Source organism: Akebia trifoliata, chromosome 15, assembly GCF_017979445.1.
Source record: "Akebia trifoliata isolate Shusen 1 chromosome 15, ASM1797944v1, whole genome shotgun sequence".
Taxonomy (NCBI): Eukaryota; Viridiplantae; Streptophyta; class Magnoliopsida; order Ranunculales; family Lardizabalaceae; genus Akebia; species Akebia trifoliata.
The window spans coordinates 19,337,015-19,354,650 of record NC_141389.1 but is presented as its reverse complement, the minus strand read 5'-3'; the positions used below and the strand labels follow the sequence as shown (position 1 = coordinate 19,354,650).

Below are 17,636 nucleotides of genomic sequence, written 5' to 3'. Positions count from 1 at the left end.
GCTATACGATGATCATTGATTGTTTTTCTTTTAGAAAAATTTGCTTATGAAAATCTGATTATTCATGCTTGTGATTATGGGTATCTTTCTTTTTGTTAAAATTCTTAAATTTTACAGTTTAAGTTGAATCATAAGAGTTGATCAATATTCCTTTCCATGAACTTCTCTATGAGAGTACTCACAAGGGGTGCTAATTGGATTAAAAAGTGTGAAGTACTATAAACTTCTCACTTTAATGGATTTAAGAATGGCACACCAAGCCCTGTCAGTTGGACTCTAAAGACAATCAACTGTTTGTTGAATTGGACTAGGTTTGGCACTAGTAGACAAGGTCTGTTTTTTATCTTTTACAATTCTATAAATCCAAATGAGTTTTCACATAGGTTCACATGAATTGACCTTCAAAAACTTTTGGATGTTTTCTCTATTATCAGGCCTTCAGATACTTTATTTGCAGCATATACAAGTCGGGCTTCTCTTTTTTTTGTTTGATAGGACTCTTTTTGTATTCCGAGCTTTTACAACTTTGGACTTAGGCAGCATAATTCTCTCCTTCCCACCCTTCTCTATAAAGGAGAGCTAGGTGGAGCTACTTGGCCCATCCACTTACTAACTCAACTAAGTAATTGTTTCACTTATTTTCAATGTGGTCTTAAAGTCAGTACAATTTTTTTTTTTAGAATCTCAAAGTTAGTACAATGATTTCAATGTGAGTTTGATTCATATTTGTATTAATTTGGACTACCCAATCATTTTTCACCATTTAGGAGATCAATATGGACTTGATATGAACCTAACCAATACACCAAAAGTACTAAGGCAATATTAGCATGGAAAATTAAGTCCTTATCTATGCAGGTCGTGACTTTTTTGTACTATTTGTAAAGTTATAAGCAAATTATTTCAAGGATTGATTGGGTTAGAACCATAGTTCACGTGGCATGATGTTAGTTTGTTTTACCAAAAACACCCCAACCATTGTTTATGATGTCATGGCCACATATATATATTGTGCCCCTAGACACATTCTACCTAGCTTCAACCGAAAGCTCCAATGGTATGGAACCAAACCCATATGAATTGTCCTCAAATTTCAGGATGAGATAAGTGGTAAGTTATTTTCAGGGACAATATGAAACTGTTTCCCTTTCCTTTGAATTGAGGTTTTGTTTTGTGTTCTCTAGTAAGAAAGAATGATTCTGAATAAAAGCTTGGGGTTGGTCTCCTTTTTTGGGAACTTTAAGTTTAGGTGTGTCTATGTAAGAAATCATGTTTTGCTTTAAACAAGGCTAAAAATATTATTACTTTATCATACCATCTACATGTGGAAATGTGTACATATAAATAGTCATTAGCTACCAGTCAATGGATTTTTCATTGTTGTTATTTTCTCTAATGCTCATGCACTACTTACTCTATTGGGCGGTCTATGATTTAAACAGGATGAGAAGGAGATACAAAAGATGGCACTTAGGCAGCATCGTGCATTGCGATTTTGTACTAATTTTACATATGGATACAAACTTCTTGTAATGTCTCTTTCCCTTGCACTAGCATCGTATTTTCTATGGTCAGCAACTCACACATGCACAAATAAGAGAGAAAATAGTTCTGTTAATTTATAATAATTTTTTTATATTAAGCTATTATGTAATTTTAGTTTCACGGATTGTGCTAGAAAAGAACAAATTGAGAGCTACACTTTCTTCTTCATATGTTATTGAGGTCAACTTTGGTTCTTATTCTTCTTCGTCTTTTTCCGTTTTAAAATGTATTTGCAATTCAAGTTTTGTTCCTTCTACCTCGTAAACACATTTTCTTGGCACGCAGTGACATGGGTCGTGTTCCTTAGAAAATTTGGCTTAAATATTCATAACATGTAACTCCTTGATTGCACAAAAATTTGTTGGACTCCAGTAGGTTAATACTGATCTTTTTTTCTATTACAATAAACTATATCTATCTTTTTAGCTAGACAAGGAGAATGCTATGATCTTTGTCCCCCTAATCTTTGTCTCTACTCTTTGTCTCATTGAGTTTGAGGTGGTATTTAAATAGCATTGCTATTGTTTATTAGATCTTATCAAAAGGATGTACCCCAGAGTAGCCTATGTCATTCATGCATGCCATCCATGGAGTGACGATATTTCTATTTATGAGTTCTTATGTTTTGATAATTTTTCTTCCTTATGATTTCTTTATCTGCTCTCAGTGTGGAAGTTGATGCCTCCCTTGGGAATTCAGATGGCCTCAAAGAAACAGCCTCTCGAAAACGGTATGTAGCTCTTTCATTCTCTTTAGCTACTTAGTCAGAATTCAAGGACTTAGATTGGGTCATTGGCTTTCGGCACATTGAATTTTGCACTTTTATCTCTCTCCTTGCAATGTCATAATTTGTGTTGAATTTCTATTTCAGGATGAGGTCTAAAACATGCAATGCATCTGGATCCAAAGCATGTAGGGAAAAAATGAGAAGGGATAAGCTGAATGAAAGGCACGCATTTCTCTCATATACACCCTTTTCATATATTTTTTTCCCTTGTTTTTCTATACATCTCTCTTACTTACTTTGGCATTATCGCAAGGTTTCTGGAATTGGGTTCCATCTTGGAACCTGGAAAGCCACCCAAAATTGACAAGGTCGCTATATTGAGTGATGTTGTCTGCATGGTTACACAGTTGAGGAGTGAAGCTCAAAAGGTGAAGGAGTCGAATGAGAACCTCTGGGAGAAGTTTAAGGAGTTGAAGGTGTGCCTGGGTTTCTTCTATTGTGTTCCCTTCTTTCTCCATCTCCTTCAATTTATTTGAGTTTTACTGGTCATGGTTTTTATACTTGGAAGATACTTGGAACAGAGTAAGTAGGTAGAAAAAGTATAGAAGAAGAAAATAGTCATAGACAAAGAAGTGATAGAGTTTCTCAACGTTATCAAGAAAAGCGAGTATAACTTAGTAGAGTAACTTAACAAGGTGCTAGCCCAAGTGTCCATCTTAGGGCTGCTACTAAGTTCAGATAAGCATAGAGAAGCGTTGTTAAAGGTATTGAGCAAAACACATATTGTAGAGGTCACCTCACCCAAACTATTGGGAAAAATGGTTGGGCAAATTGTAGCACTCAATGCCATTACATTTACGAATGATGAATTCATCCCAGAGGGTTGTGGACAAATAGAGCCACTCTATATCGCCTTGATATGCTAGGGAATGATTGTCTCACAAGTAATATTGACAACGGATCTACATTAAATGTTTGTCTGCTCACTAGATGGAAGAAGCTCAGAGTGGACCAAACTTTCTTGAGACCCAATAATTGACATATTCGAGCTTTCAACAACTCAAAGAGAGAATCGATGGAATAAAATTGATTTACGAGTCACCATTGGGCCTTATACCTTTTAACTCATTTTAGAGGCCATAAGTACGTCATACATATTCAATTTTCTTCTAGGAAGGCCTTGGATCCATTCAATAAGAGCAATTTCGTCATCTCTCCATCAATGTGTCAAGTTCATCATCAACCAGGACCAAATGATTGAGCTAGCAGAAAAGTTGATGCCTTTAGATAGGTCTTCGGATGTACCTTACATGGACATAGAAGGATCGAGTGACCATCTTTTGTATCACTTTTTCCAATTTGAGTCTGTTAATCATATCCTAGAGGGCAAGAAGATAAAAAAAGGCAAGTTTGTCACCAATAGTAATGATGATTGGCATAATAATGAAGAAGTCGAGGATTCGCCCAAGAAAAGGCCTAGGGAAGAAAAACCTAGGTAGATTTAGCTCATTTCTACTCTAAAGGCTATGACATGGTTTGGTCTTAGGTTCAAGCCTACCTGGAGAAACAGATTGGAGGTGGATGCTAAAAAGAAAGAACCAAAGTCACCTCGCTAGGTTCAATGGGATTTTGGTTGAATTTCGTGTGCGTGTAAGCCTCTACTTATCTTTTTTAACTTTCACTACACAAGTAAAGAATAATGTTATATGAAGACAAAGTAAATCTTCCTCGTAGTCGATGCAGGATAAAAGTTTTAAAGAACAAAAGAAACACCAATTACTTATGTTTTGAAAATATCCAAAATAGTTAGAAAGTTAAACATAAAAAAGTACAACAACTTCATGTTGATTGAAGTCATAGAAAATGATATTTTGAAAAATCATAAAATATAAATTTTCAAAGCAGTGTCATTTGAATCTAGGTGGATATAAGGATGGATCTGTATCTAACCCATATTTGACACAGATCAAGGTTGTCAAACCATATTCGACTCATTTTTTTAAATTCGAATTTACTCCGAGGGTAGGGATTAAAATGGGCCGGATTTTATTCAAAATCTAAGTGATCTAAATCTAAATTTAGCGGGTTTGGTTCCTTCAAGTACATTCAAATTAAAAAATGGGTTGGATATGATTGATGTCCCTTGACCTAAGTCGATCTGGAGGGTCAGATATGGATCGATTCCTATATTTGCCTAGATCCAAATAATATATTACTTTGTAAGTTACATTTTTTTTTATTTTTCAAGTTATCTTTAATCAACTAACAAGTGTTGAGCGTAGTGGGTCAAGGCATCTATTTAAAAAGAGAGAGGTCTTGAGTTCAAGTCACTTTTTGGTCACAACTTTAACAATTTTCTTGATATGACATTGTACAATTTTAAATTATTTGACGGATATAGGTTTAATGAAAGCAAAAAAATTCGGATATGATTTTAGCAAGTAGGATCCAAATAATTTTTTTGAATATGGATATGCTAATATCCTATCTAGACCCAACTCATTTTAAACCCTATCAAATGGTCCAAACCCACTAAATTTGAATTTCAGATCAATCAGATTTCAGACAAAATCCAACCCATTTTATGCTTGGGTGGACTCAAAAAAATTCTAGTAACCGGGTTAATTAAGAAAGCATATATTTGCACCCCAACTTTTACTTACGCACCCCAATTAAAAATAAAGAAAATTAGTGAATGATTGAGAATAAGTATAAGCTTGGTGACAATAGAAGCTTTGTTGTTATTTATTTATTTTCTAGATTTCAATATTTTGGGTTTTGAATTTTATATGAGCCTAATCATAGTTGTAAACAACTATTGAAATTGTTTTAAGGAGTATTATAATGTTTTGTTATGTTGACATTATAATTTTAGCCGGACATTATAATTTTAGCCGAACATTAGTAATGTTTGAAGAGTTTGTTTTAATCTTTAATTGGAATGTGATAAAGATTTAAAGAAATTGGGATGTAATTAGTAAAAGCTGGGTGCCAATAGTAGCTTCCTTAATTAATTAGTAGAAAAACCTTATACGAGAGTGTACCAAGTATCTTTTCCTTCCTCATTTGGTGTTTGAACGTCGAGTTCTGGTTGCTGAGATAAGCAAACAAAACAAAACAATGGCAGAGAAAGAAAGCAGTGCCATAGGCGGAGGTCGATGGTCTCTCAAGGGAATGACAGCTCTCGTCACTGGTGGAACCAGAGGAATCGGGTTCTCTCTCTCTCTCTCTCTCTCTCTCTCTCTCTCTCTCTCTCTCTTATTTAAGCTTCTTTAATGTTTGTGTCACCCCAGCACGACTTGAAAGAAAAACCGTAATGTTTTAGATTAAAAAAGAAATCAGTCTAATTATATGCATTTTGTTTAATTTGTGTTCAGCTTTGCAGTAGTGGAGGAGTTAGCTGAACTCGGGGCGGCCGTACATACTTGTTCTAGGAACGAATCGGAACTCAATGGATGCTTGGGAAATTGGAAGGATAAGGGTTTCCGAGTCACCGGTTCGGTCTGCGATGTATCATCTCGAGTTGAACGGGAGAAGCTTCTGGAGACTGTCTCCTCTGCTTTCGACTCAAAGCTGAACATTCTTGTGAGTTTTTTTGAACTTTTTATTATTCGATTGCCCAAGTTGTGCAAAATCAGAATGTCAACTTTTTCTCTGACTTATAAGGTTAATGTGTTATTGATTCGAGTAGAAATTACATGAAACAACTTATTAGCTCTGGCAAATATCTCAATTGTCTTCAATTTATCTTCCTACTAGTTGGTGGCCAGTCGAAATGCACATGTATTACAAAATTAGGATTGATGTAAAAAAGATAAATGTTTTTTATAATTATTTAATGAGTCCTGATAATATGATCGACTCCCTTGACGTGGACAAGTTCGGGAACCGTAGATCCATATGCCTCGGGATACATGGTTCCCTCGGGATACTGTTTTATGGAGAAGTGCAATCTGTATCCTGAGACATACAGATCTACGGTTCCCAAACTTGTCACGTGAGGGAGTCGATTGAGTATGCCACCTGGCAAGTCATGTTATCATGACTCTTATTTAATTGGTTATTTTAGAAATTTCAAGTAGAGTCTAAGTATTATAGTTTATAACATAATTTACCATTTAATTTATCGCAAGAGTATTTGGTTAATTTTAAATATTAATTAAGGTAATTTTTGAATTTATGTGAGATCCTTATCTCATTATTTTTTTTTTTGATCGGTGATCCTTATCTCATTATAATAGTGAAGGCTTAAAGGACATATATGGGGACGGTTCAAGGGTCATATTGGACAACAAACAATTGGCTAAAGATCGTGAACTGTTAGATCTAGAGCGATCTAACGGTCGAGATTTTGTTCCACAGTTGTAAAACACTCTTTACTTTACCAAAGAGTTTTATGATTTTACAAACACCTCCCTGAATCCTCCATACGTGATTTCTTCAAAACAAAACCCTATCTCGAACAATGAAGCTCTGTGTCTTCTTCACTTTTCTCCATTGAAACTCTCGCTTGAACAAACCCTAACCCTTGAACTCACTCAAGTTATTCTCTCTCTTGCTTTCTTAGTCAAATCATTCTATAATCACTTGGGATCAACCGTCAACGTGGGATTAACGCTTGAAAAATTAGGCCCAAAACCTAGTCCCCTAAATCATGCAACCATCTGATCTCCATTTCTTATGAATATACCATGTTCTGTATGAAGAACATAATATATTGCATGCTTAGGTCATTTGATTAAGTTAATTTTGAACTAAGAGAATTTCTCAATTGGGTTGAGGAAAAGCAGATTCCAAGCTTCCCCTACATATGTTTTTGAGCTTCAGTTGAGGAATCTTCGATTGGAGAGTTTTCAAGCTTCAACTACTATCTGCAATGGAGGGAGGAGAGTGAAGACAAGACATTTTGGCATGATCTTTGCTTTCCAACAGGTTTCTTTGGGAGGATAAAGTAGAAGATGAGTTTTGGGGAGCTTTTACAAACACGTGGGAGGTGTTATGAAAAGCGGGGAGGTCTTTGTAATTTCATGAAAATTTACACATAAGTTTGCTTTCCAGTTGTAAAAAGTTATCTCATCTATGAGATCGCTCCAAATCTAACAGTCAGTGTGTTTTGGTAGGATGTTTGCTTTCTAGTACAGACCTCGAACTATCCCTTATACTCATTTGAGTGGTTCTTTTCTCTTTACGGTGCATGTGGAAGTCATTCAAGCTCCATTGTCCTTCTTAATTATATTATATCATGTCCTTATGTTTAGTTGTTTTTTTAATTGATCCAACCTTTGCATCACCAACGACTTTGGTATGAGTTGATGCCTTGGACTCTTTTATTGGAGTTTTTGTAAGCAACTCCAGGAGAGCCTGATCATAGACCACCGTTGTCCCATATATATAGGGTGTATAGGGGACGGTGCGAGGGCCATGTTGGAAAGCAAACAATTGGCCAAAGATCGTGGACTGTTAGATCTAGAGTGATCTATCGAAATCGGTTGAGATTCTGCTCTACAACCGTAAAATCTCTTTACTAAAGAGTTTTATTAAATTACAAACAACTCCCTAAAAGCTTCATAAGTGATTTCTTCAAAACAAAACTCTTTCGAACAATGAAGACTTGTGTCTTCTTTACTCTCCTCCATTGAAGCTCGCTCGAACTAACCCTGTCCTTTTTTTGAAGTTCTCTGTCTCGAAGATCTCTCCGGTGAGGGCATTGTCTCACTCAAAGATCTCTTTGGCAAAGGCATCTCAGATAACTCTCAAACTCTCTCGTATTATTCTATATTCATTTGGGACTAGCCCTGGACAAATCAGGCCTAAGACCCAATCTCCTATAATTGTACCATGTTCTGTGTGCATCTAGAAGAATATAATATGTGGCATGCTTAGGTAATTTGATTAGGTTGATTTTGAAATACTAGAATTTCTAAATTTGGCCGAGGAAGAGCAGATTCCAAACCTCTCTTGCATATGTTTTCAAGTTTCAGGAGAGGAATCTTTGATAAGAGAGTTTTTGAGCTTCAACTAAGATCTTTAATGGAGGGAGTAGAGTGAAGACAACACCAATGTTATCAAATAGCATATGTGACCATATGTGATCAGCATATGCTGTTCGCAAATGCGAAATTGCATATGGCATATACGGTCACATATTGCACAAAATATTTTTTTATTTCAAAAAAATAAATAAAAACAAGAAAAAATAAGAAAAAAATGGTGAAATGTTTAAAAGCAGGAAAAATATAAGAAAATAGAAACAAATCTATAACAATATATTTGGATTTTGGATAGCACTCATTTTTCAAATTAAATAAAATTGATTACATTTAGTCATTTAATAACAAGAATAAAAGAACTCAAGACGCTAAATTGTCAATAATATATAAACTATTCATGATACGAAGGTAGCCTACTTTAATTATCAAGTTCTAATTCTGGTTCTAGATAATTAAAGTAGATTTTGCTTTAATAGTTTCATCATTGGATACTATGATCTTATGTTAGAATGCATAAACTCAATATTTTGAAAAAATAAAGTAAAAAATAAGATTTAAAGAGAATATATGCAAGTGAAAGAATAAAACAAATAGCTTAGAATAATGCATGAATAGGGGTGGAAATAGGGTAGCTGTACAAGAAGATAGATTAAAAAAAACTTGAATTTAATTCTCTAAATCATTGCCCATTGGACTAAATATGCCATCGCATAATTTTGTATGCCATGGCATAATAACTAGAAACACTAAATCGCATATGCCATGATGGCATATGCGATTTCCTCATAGAAAATAACATATGTGATGGCATTTGACAACATTGGACAACATGTTTTGGCAAGGTGTTTCCTTTCCAACAAGTTTCTTTGGGAGGATAATGTAAAAGATGAGTTTTGGGGAGTTTTTACATACACGTGAGGAGGTTTTATGAAAACGTGGGGAGGTCTTTGTGATTTCTCGGAAATTTACACTTAAGTTTGTTTTCCAACTGTAAAAAGTGATCTCGTTCGTTAGATCATTCCAGATCTAATGGTTAGTGCATTTTGGCAAGATGTTTGTTTTCATATATATATATATATATAGGGGATGGTTTGATAGCCATATTGGATAGCAAACAATCAGCTAAAGATTGTGGTCCGTTAGATTTGGAGAGATCTAACAGTTGAGATTCTGTTTTACAATTGTAAAACACTTTTTACTAAAGAGGTTTGTGATTTTACAAACAACTCCCCACGAATTACAAACACCTCCCTAAAACCTTGATAAGTGATTTCTTCAAAACGAAACTCTCTCTCCAACAATGAAGCTCTGTGTCTTCTTCACTCTCCTCCATTGAAGATTGCTCTCGAAGATCTCCCCCGCAAAGGCAATATCGCACTCGAAGATCTCTTTGGCAAAGTCTTCTCTGGTAACCCGCAAACTCTCAAATTATTCTCTCCTCTTTCTCAGTCCCCCTGTATCTCTTTCTCAATCCTCTCTCAGTCGAATTATGTTATATTCGCGTGGGATCGGCCATTAGCATGGGATTGGAACTGGACAAATCAGGCCCAAAACCTAGTCTTTGAATCCATGCAACCATTTGATCTCCATTTCTTATGAATGTATCATGTTCTGTTCTAGAAGAACATAATATGTGGCATGCTTAAGTCATTTGATTAGGTCGAGGAAAGCAGATTCCAAGCTTTCTATGCATATGTTTTCAAGCTTCAATGGAGGTATCTTCGATCAGAGAGTTGAGCTTCAATAGCGATCTTCAATGGAGGGAGGAGAGTGAAAAGAGAACAACACGTTTTGGCAAGAAGTTTGCTTTCTAGCTGGTTTCTTTGTGAGGATGATGTAGATTTGGGGAGCTTTTACGAACACGTGGGAGGTGTTATGAAAACATAGGGAGGTCTTGTTAATTTCACGAAAATTGACATGTAAGTTTGCTTTCCAGCTATAAAAAGTGATTTCGTTCGTTAGATCGCTCTGGTCCAACAGTTATGAAAAAAGTGTTTTGACAAGATGTTTGCTTTCCAATATGGCCCTCGAACCGTTTTCAATATATATAAAATATAGGGGATGGTTCGAAAGCCATATTAGAAAGCAAACAATCGGCCAAAGATGATGGACTGTTAGATCAGGAGCAATTTGATGGTCGAGATTATGTTCTACATTGTAAAACACTCTTTACTGAAGAGTTTTATGACTTAACAAATAACTCCCAACGAATTACAAACACCTTCCTAAAACCTCCATAAGTGATTTCTTCAAAACAAAATCCTCTCTTGAACAATGAAGCTTTGTGTCTTGTTCACTCTCTTCCATTCAAGCTCGCTCGAATGAACCCTAATCTTCTCTACAACTCTCTTTTGAAGATCTCCTCGACTAAGGCGTCGTCTCACTCAAAGGTCTCTTTGGCGAATGCATCTCAGGTAACCCTTGAACTCTTTCGAATCATTCTCTCTCTCTCACTGCTCTCTCAGCCCTCTTCCAGTTGAATCATTCTATATTCACTTAGGATCGGTCGTCAACATGGGCTTAGCGTTGGACACAAGCCCAAAACCTAGTCCCTTACATCATGCAACCAATTGATCTCCATTTCTTATGAATGTACCATGTTCTGTATGCATCTATAAGAACATAATATGTGGCATGTTTAGGTCATCTGATTAGGTTGATTTTGAACTAAAAGAATTTCTAAATTGGATTGAGTAGAGAAGATTCCAAGCTTCCCCTGTAACTCGAAGGGTTGGCCTAGTGGCAGGCCGAGCCTTGATAAGCTCCTTAGGAAGGGTAGGTCAAGTGTTCGAAACCCCACAAAGCTATGAATTCCTTGGCGCCACTCTCCGGGGTCCGGTTGACTGTCAACTCAACCAGCTACACATAGGACTTTCTGAGGTGGTGGTGCGTGTGACCATGGGATTAGTCTCAATCTATAGGGTGGGGATACCCACAATAAGCACACAAAAAAAAACTTCCGCTGCATATTTTTTCGAGCTTCAACTATGATCTTCAATGGAGGAGGGAGAGTGAAGACAGCATGTTTTGGCAAGATGTTTGCTTTCCAACAGGTTGCTTTGGGTGGATGATGCAGATGATGAACTTTTGGGAGCTTTTACAAACACATGGGGAGGTGTTATGTAAATGCGGGGAGGTTTTTGCAATATCGTGGAGATTTTTATACGTAAGTTTGCTCTCCAGCTGTAAAATGTGATTTCGTCCGTTAGATCGCTATAGATCTAATGGTTAGCATGTTTTGGAAATATGTTTACTTTCTAATATGGCCCTTGAACCGCCCCCATATATGAATTATCTCCGTTGGGACTCATACTGAGCATAGTTGAGATCCAAGACCATCAAATTCAACATGAGTTGCAAGGTGCTGCTTCAACTAAGAAATTCAAGAATCATTGCTATTCAATAATAATAAGTTGAAGTAAGATAATACGAAATGAATAAATATAAGCATTATACATAATGAAATTAAAGAGGAGGGCTGGTGTATAAGCATTATACATAATGAAAATAAAGAAGAGGGCTGGTGTTTCTCAAATGAATCTAATGTGGTTATGTGAGTCTTGCATTTGTAAGGTTTTTCGTTTTACCGGAAAAACCCTTTGATAGTTTGTAGTTTAAATTTATTATTGGAACATTGTTGTAATTTAAAAATTTTGTGTCAAACAAACCTCTATCCCACTTTCTCACATTATAATAGCAAAGATGTGAAGCATCAAAGTCAGGACCCATTTCTTAATGGTACCCAATTACCGGATTACCGTTTAAATGAGATTCATACCCACTACACACTTCTCTGATCATTGCAGCTTCATCTTTCAGACCTGTTTAGCTTTGGTGTTGGTACCCAACCAACCAGTTGACACCCCCAATTATAGTTAGAGAGTTTTTTTTTTCCTTCATTTGCGGAGCCTTTAAAAGGAACCTTATTCTCACAATTGTTACCCAACTATGTTTTTTTTATATTGCCAATGAATCAAAGAGCATCTTACAGCAAGTTCAAACATGTCCTTTTTGACAAAATTTGGACTATTCACCATTTTGTTTTTTAAACTCCTGAAAATTTGTTTTATTTTATTTAGTTTTATGGGTTTGAAAGGTTTATTGATTGTAACAACTGAATCAAAGGCGTTAATGTGATATCCATCTTCTTGCATTATTGGATTTGAACTTGAGTACACTGTTTCTTGTTTTTCAATTCCTTATTTGTTCAATCTTTAAGGGATTTTTTGTGCTTGATTGGCTCAATCTAGATTAACAATGTCGGGACAAATATAAAGAAACCAACTGTAGAGTGCACAGCTGAAGAATTCTCATTTCTCATGGCTACGAATTTTGAATCTATTTACCATCTGTGCCAACTTGCACATCCTCTTTTGAAATCATCGGGAGTGGGAAGCATTGTGTTCATCTCCTCTGTTGCCGGTGTGGTGGCTATAAATACTGGTAGTGTTTATGCAGCAAGTAAAGGTAATGTACCTTAAGATCTAATTTATTCTCTTACAAATCCATGGGTTGAAAGTTTGAAGAGTGCAAACCAAAAGGTTGTGAGATTGTCTCTGATATGGTATTCGTAGGAGCTATCAATCAAATCACAAAGAATTTGGCATGTGAGTGGGCGAAAGACAACATTAGGAGTAATTGCGTTGCACCTTGGTATATCAGGACCTCACTTGTGGAAAAGGTAAAATTCTTTCACCCTTCTTTTGTGCTTTTCATATGCTAGGACATGACACGTATGTTGGTGTCCAAAAGGGTACAAGGTTTTTGGCCCGACATCTTTGGGAAGCACAAAAGGCTGTCACTTTTGTACACAAATGTCATAAAATGATATTTTAGATATATTTAAAGCATTAGTTTTCTTTAGTTAAAAATAAGAAAATAAATCTATTAATGTACAAGAAAATTTTTTTATGGCCATGGATGTGTTTAACAATTTTATAGATGATTGTATGGAGGATGGATTATCTCAAGCCTCTTTCTGCTATTTTTATTTATTTATAGGAAATCATTAAATGACCTTACTTGTTAGGGTGTCTCAAGTGTGTTTCCATCTTTCAATACATATGTCCATGATTGCTTAGGCCCAAATCTACCTTCCCTACACACTTTGGCCGCATATAGAGACTGGGACCCAACATAGTATTAGAATCATTAGAGAAACTTCTTTTGACTTAGGTGTCCAATGTGGAAACATACTGCTTGGTCCAACTCCCTTTTCATCTCCCACTTTTATGGAACCAATAAATCTACAAAAGATTGAATGTATACAAGGTCCAACAGTATTCTTCGTCTTTTTTCTTGCTTTCCTTCTTCTATTCGTGCAAGTATAATAGTATATAGGAGTTTCACAGTAACCTTTTTCATAAGATGATCCAATGATGGTTGGGCTGGAAACGTGAATATTATAGAAAAATTAGGAAGGTACAATGCTGATTTGTTCTTTTCAGTGTCTTTCTTCTAGTTCAGTTTAACCACAAATTCATCATCATTGCCATTATCTATCCTTATCCCTGCTATTTGGGGTTATTAACCTGAACCTTACTTTTCCAAATAATATATCTTGTACCAAAGCATTTGTCTTGGGGTTATTTCTTACTACCTTATTCTAGTTCATTTCATCCTTCCACTCACCCCTCTTAGAGCCTCCAACTTTCACCAAAGCACTCCTATTAGCACTTCCATTACTTTTCATTGTTCATGACCAAACATCCATTGATTTTTTTCTTTCTTTTATCTTCTATTGGAAGGGTTCCTAGATTCCCCCAATGTGAGCCCATCACTATGTGTTGTTTCTTGGATGCCAACATTTAATCACATAAAGGGTAGCTAGGGTCATTGTTGTCTTGTAAGTTTTATCTCAATATTGAGACTTGAGATTTTTCTTCTATTGTTGATCTTGAACTTCGGTGATGGAAGAGGATTGTGTTAGCTTGGCAGAGGCCTCATAACTTGTGCCAAAATTTTCAATTTAGAATTAAACTGATTGAATCTTGGATTGGTATCCACTACATGCTAGTGAATATATATATATATAGGATTAGGATCCGTATACACATAAAGCTACTCATAAAGCTACAACGTGTTTTGTCTTATGTGGGAAAAAATGTTTGGAATGGGCTGATTTTTTGTGAGGATGATTTCTATGGTGATGAGATCATCCTTGCCAAAAATCAGCCCATTATGAAACTTCTAGCCCCATGTTTACAAGTTGAAAAATTTTAGACTGTCCAATTTTTGTAAACCATTTTTGATGGGGTTAGAAGTTTTGGAATGGGATGATTTTTTTTTGCAAGGATGATCCCCTCGCCATAGAGATCATCCTCACAAAAAATCAGCTAATTTCGAACCTTTTTAACCATATAAGACAAAAATGTTGTAGCTTTATGAGTAGCTTTATGTGTCTACGGAACCCGACCCATATATATATATAGGGTCCCTTTCAGCACCAAACATTTTGGCCAACATTTTAGCCAACCATTTTTGTCCTACATGGGTTAGAAGTTTTGGAATGGGCTGATTTTTGGTGAGGATGATCTCTACTGTGAGGAGATCATCCTAACCAAAAATCAGCCCATTCCAAAACTTCTAGCCCCATGTTTTCAAGTTGAAAAATTGTGGACCGTCCATTTTTTGTAAACCATTTTTGATGGGGTTAGAAGTTTTGGAATGGGCTGATTTTTGGTGCTGATGATCTCCTCACCGTAGAGATCATCCTCACCAAAAATCAGCCCATTCCAAAACTTCTAACCCATGTTTTGAAAAATGTTTTACCGAAATGTTTATTGCTGAACATTTCCCATATATATATATATATTTATTTATTTTAATTATAAATTTATTTTAAAAAAGAAGGTACATGTGGTCAAGGTTACTTACCTGAAGAAGTAGAAAATAAAATGAACTTTAAGCACACATAATCTCATCTAAATACAAAATCCTCAAAGAATACACCTTTGAACTCTGAAGATTGATTATTGGTAGAAACTTAAGAGTAAAGTAATTTTTTTTTCTTTTTACTTGGGTACTAAGCTTTGGAATAACGTTTTTTACTTGAAGATTGACAACTAGTAGAAACTTAAAGAGTAAAGTTTGCTAATCATGTAAAATTATTATTCCAAAGCTGAATTCCCATTACCTATAAGGGACCAAGATCCAGTCCCTCTGCTATGAAGTAGAATATTTTAATTTTTTAGCAGACCAGAGTCCAGCACCATTTACCAATCATTATTAAAGCTCAACTATTTAGTGATTCTCTACTTCAGATTCTAAAGATTTAGAAGATATCATCATGAAGGCTCTACCACTCCCTGTCCTTTTTTATTTCTGGTGCATTCTCCTTTCTGTAATCCTTTTTCAATGATTGCATCTTACAGTTAATTTTTCAGTATGATATAAATTTTATAGTTTTCTTTGTGGAAGTTATGGTCCTTGTGAAATAATACTAAACTACTAACATCGATAATGGTGATAATACTAATAAATTCATAAAAATATTAGCAGTTCTATTATGATGTAAACAAAAACCGATCAACCTCTCAGATCTGACCTCAGACTGTTAAAGTCTATCAATCAAGTCATCGAAAGATAAAGATATACCCATCACTTGATTTGAAGCCATTTGATCTCAATAAAAAAAGTGATCAAGTCAACAACCCAGAATATCTAATCATCAAGATCAAGAAAGATGTGGGTCTGCCTCCCTGTCCTTTTGTTATTACATGTAACGATCTAGGAGGTTGTAGGATGGTTTTGTCATTTTATTGACCATGTTCATTAAACCAACTTCAGTGAATTTTCCACAAAAACTGATCAAAAAAAGAATGCCACCCACAAAAGAGAGGGAGGGGGGACGCCCCATGTATTGGAAATAAGGAAGATCTCCTTGAGGCTTTTGTGAGCTATTCTTCCTTCGGCCATATCGTGGGGTCTTTGCAAGGAGAGAAACAATAGGGTGTTCAAAGGCAAAGAGAATAACGTGTACATGGTGTGTATGGAGATTCTAGGGCTGATGTTCTTTTGCGCTAAACTGAACAAGGAGTTTTCTGGGGAATTTGTGTTTAGATGGGATAGCTTGTGAAATTCTTAGTATTGCTTGATATCTTGGCCTCCTTTGTATCCTCCTGTGTAACTTCTTTCTTTCCAATTATTTATAAAATCTTTATACTCGTCAAAAAAATTAAAAAAAAAATTGGTCCAAGATGAAGACGAAGAAGATTGAGAGATCCCATGCAGGGTGTTTGGGGTTTTAGTGTCTCAAAAAATGTTTAATTTTCTAGTTTAGGTCATTTAATAGGGTGGTTGGGATGTAACGTGGGTTAGTTGTATTTTGTTGTATGGAAGGCCATCTGAGCATAAAAAAATATTATAAATAGGCCTTAGGAGGGGACATCTCAACTAGATCCAGGACCTCTTTTCTTGATATTTTACTCATGTGAGTCCACGGGATTCAATCTTGTAAGGCTGCGGTCTTGCCACCGATAGTTGCAGCTGTTGAATTTATCAAATTATCCTTTCTGTTTTGCTAAAAGTTTTCCCTTGCATTTGTTTGGATAGATAATCGCATATTATCTAATTCAGGTGTAATTGATCAATCTGTGATCCAATAATCTTTATCAAAAAACAATTTGCATTGTATTCTTTCTTTGAATGGTAACATTTAGTTGACGCTTATAAACTCATAGTACCTACACGTAAATGTTTTCCTTGCATGAATGCATGAGACTTGATTTTTAGTAGATTTTATAAACTCATTGATGTTTCCTGCGTCCTTACAGTTGCTTGATGATAAGGAATTTTTGGAAAGAGTAATATCTCGTACTCCTCTGCGGCGTGTTGGAGATCCAAAGGAGGTCTCATCATTGGTGGCATTTCTCTGCCTTCCTGCTTCCTCTTATATCACAGGACAGATTATCTCTGTTGATGGTGGGATGACTGTGAATGGTTTCTATCCTACACACGACTAGCGACTGAAAATCAATGGTTGCTCTCTTGTCTGAATAGAAGAGTTGAGCTGTATGTTTTGCTCTAAGATTTATGTTGCTGGAGTTGACAAATATTGAGAGGCTCCAATTACTACTCTAATATATGTTTTTGTCCCCTCTATTAGCTTTCTACCCTGATGCTCGAGAGTTAAGACTCCACACAAGGGACACGAGTCGAACGATCTGGGTTAGCAGTATGATACTCTTGGGCTAGATGGGACTTTTCCCACACCATAAAATCAAAAGAAAATATTATAATACAAAAAATAAAAAAATAAAATGCAAATTCTAACAGTTTTTCTAAATGTAGTATAAATTTCCATAAAATTTTATTTTAGTAAGATTACTTTAAAATGTTTTAAAATTAAACACAAATTACTGTTTATTTAGGGC

General features: G+C 35.6%; 1 protein-coding gene across 3 annotated transcripts; it reads left to right on the top strand.

Annotated features, from left to right (window-relative positions):
* The first annotated feature begins 5,324 nt into the window (after positions 1–5,324).
* LOC147384517 (tropinone reductase homolog At5g06060-like) lies at positions 5,325–17,375 on the top strand. Of its 3 annotated transcripts, XM_086425498.1 has the most exons (7): positions 5,325–5,484; positions 5,650–5,857; positions 10,620–10,676; positions 11,339–11,428; positions 12,513–12,729; positions 12,837–12,943; positions 17,037–17,375. In XM_086425498.1, the coding sequence occupies exons 1-7, from the start codon at positions 5,393–5,395 to the stop codon at positions 17,223–17,225; spliced, it is 960 nt and encodes a 319-aa protein (XP_086281624.1). In that variant the 5' UTR covers positions 5,325–5,392; the 3' UTR covers positions 17,226–17,375. The 3 variants fall into 3 exon arrangements, with proteins under 3 accessions (XP_086281624.1, XP_086281625.1, XP_086281626.1); XM_086425499.1 differs by lacking the exon at positions 10,620–10,676; XM_086425500.1 differs by lacking the exons at positions 10,620–10,676; positions 11,339–11,428.
* Positions 17,376–17,636: the final 261 nt, after the last annotated feature.

Coding starts and splice junctions, on each gene's coding strand:
- LOC147384517 (XM_086425498.1), top strand. CDS start 5,393: ATGGCAGAGAAAGAAAGCAGTGCCATAGGCGGAGGTCGATGGTCTCTC. Junction 5,485..5,649: donor GGTGGAACCAGAGGAATCGG/GTTCTCTCTCTC, acceptor ATTTGTGTTCAG/CTTTGCAGTAGTGGAGGAGT. Junction 12,944..17,036: donor GGACCTCACTTGTGGAAAAG/GTAAAATTCTTT, acceptor GCGTCCTTACAG/TTGCTTGATGATAAGGAATT.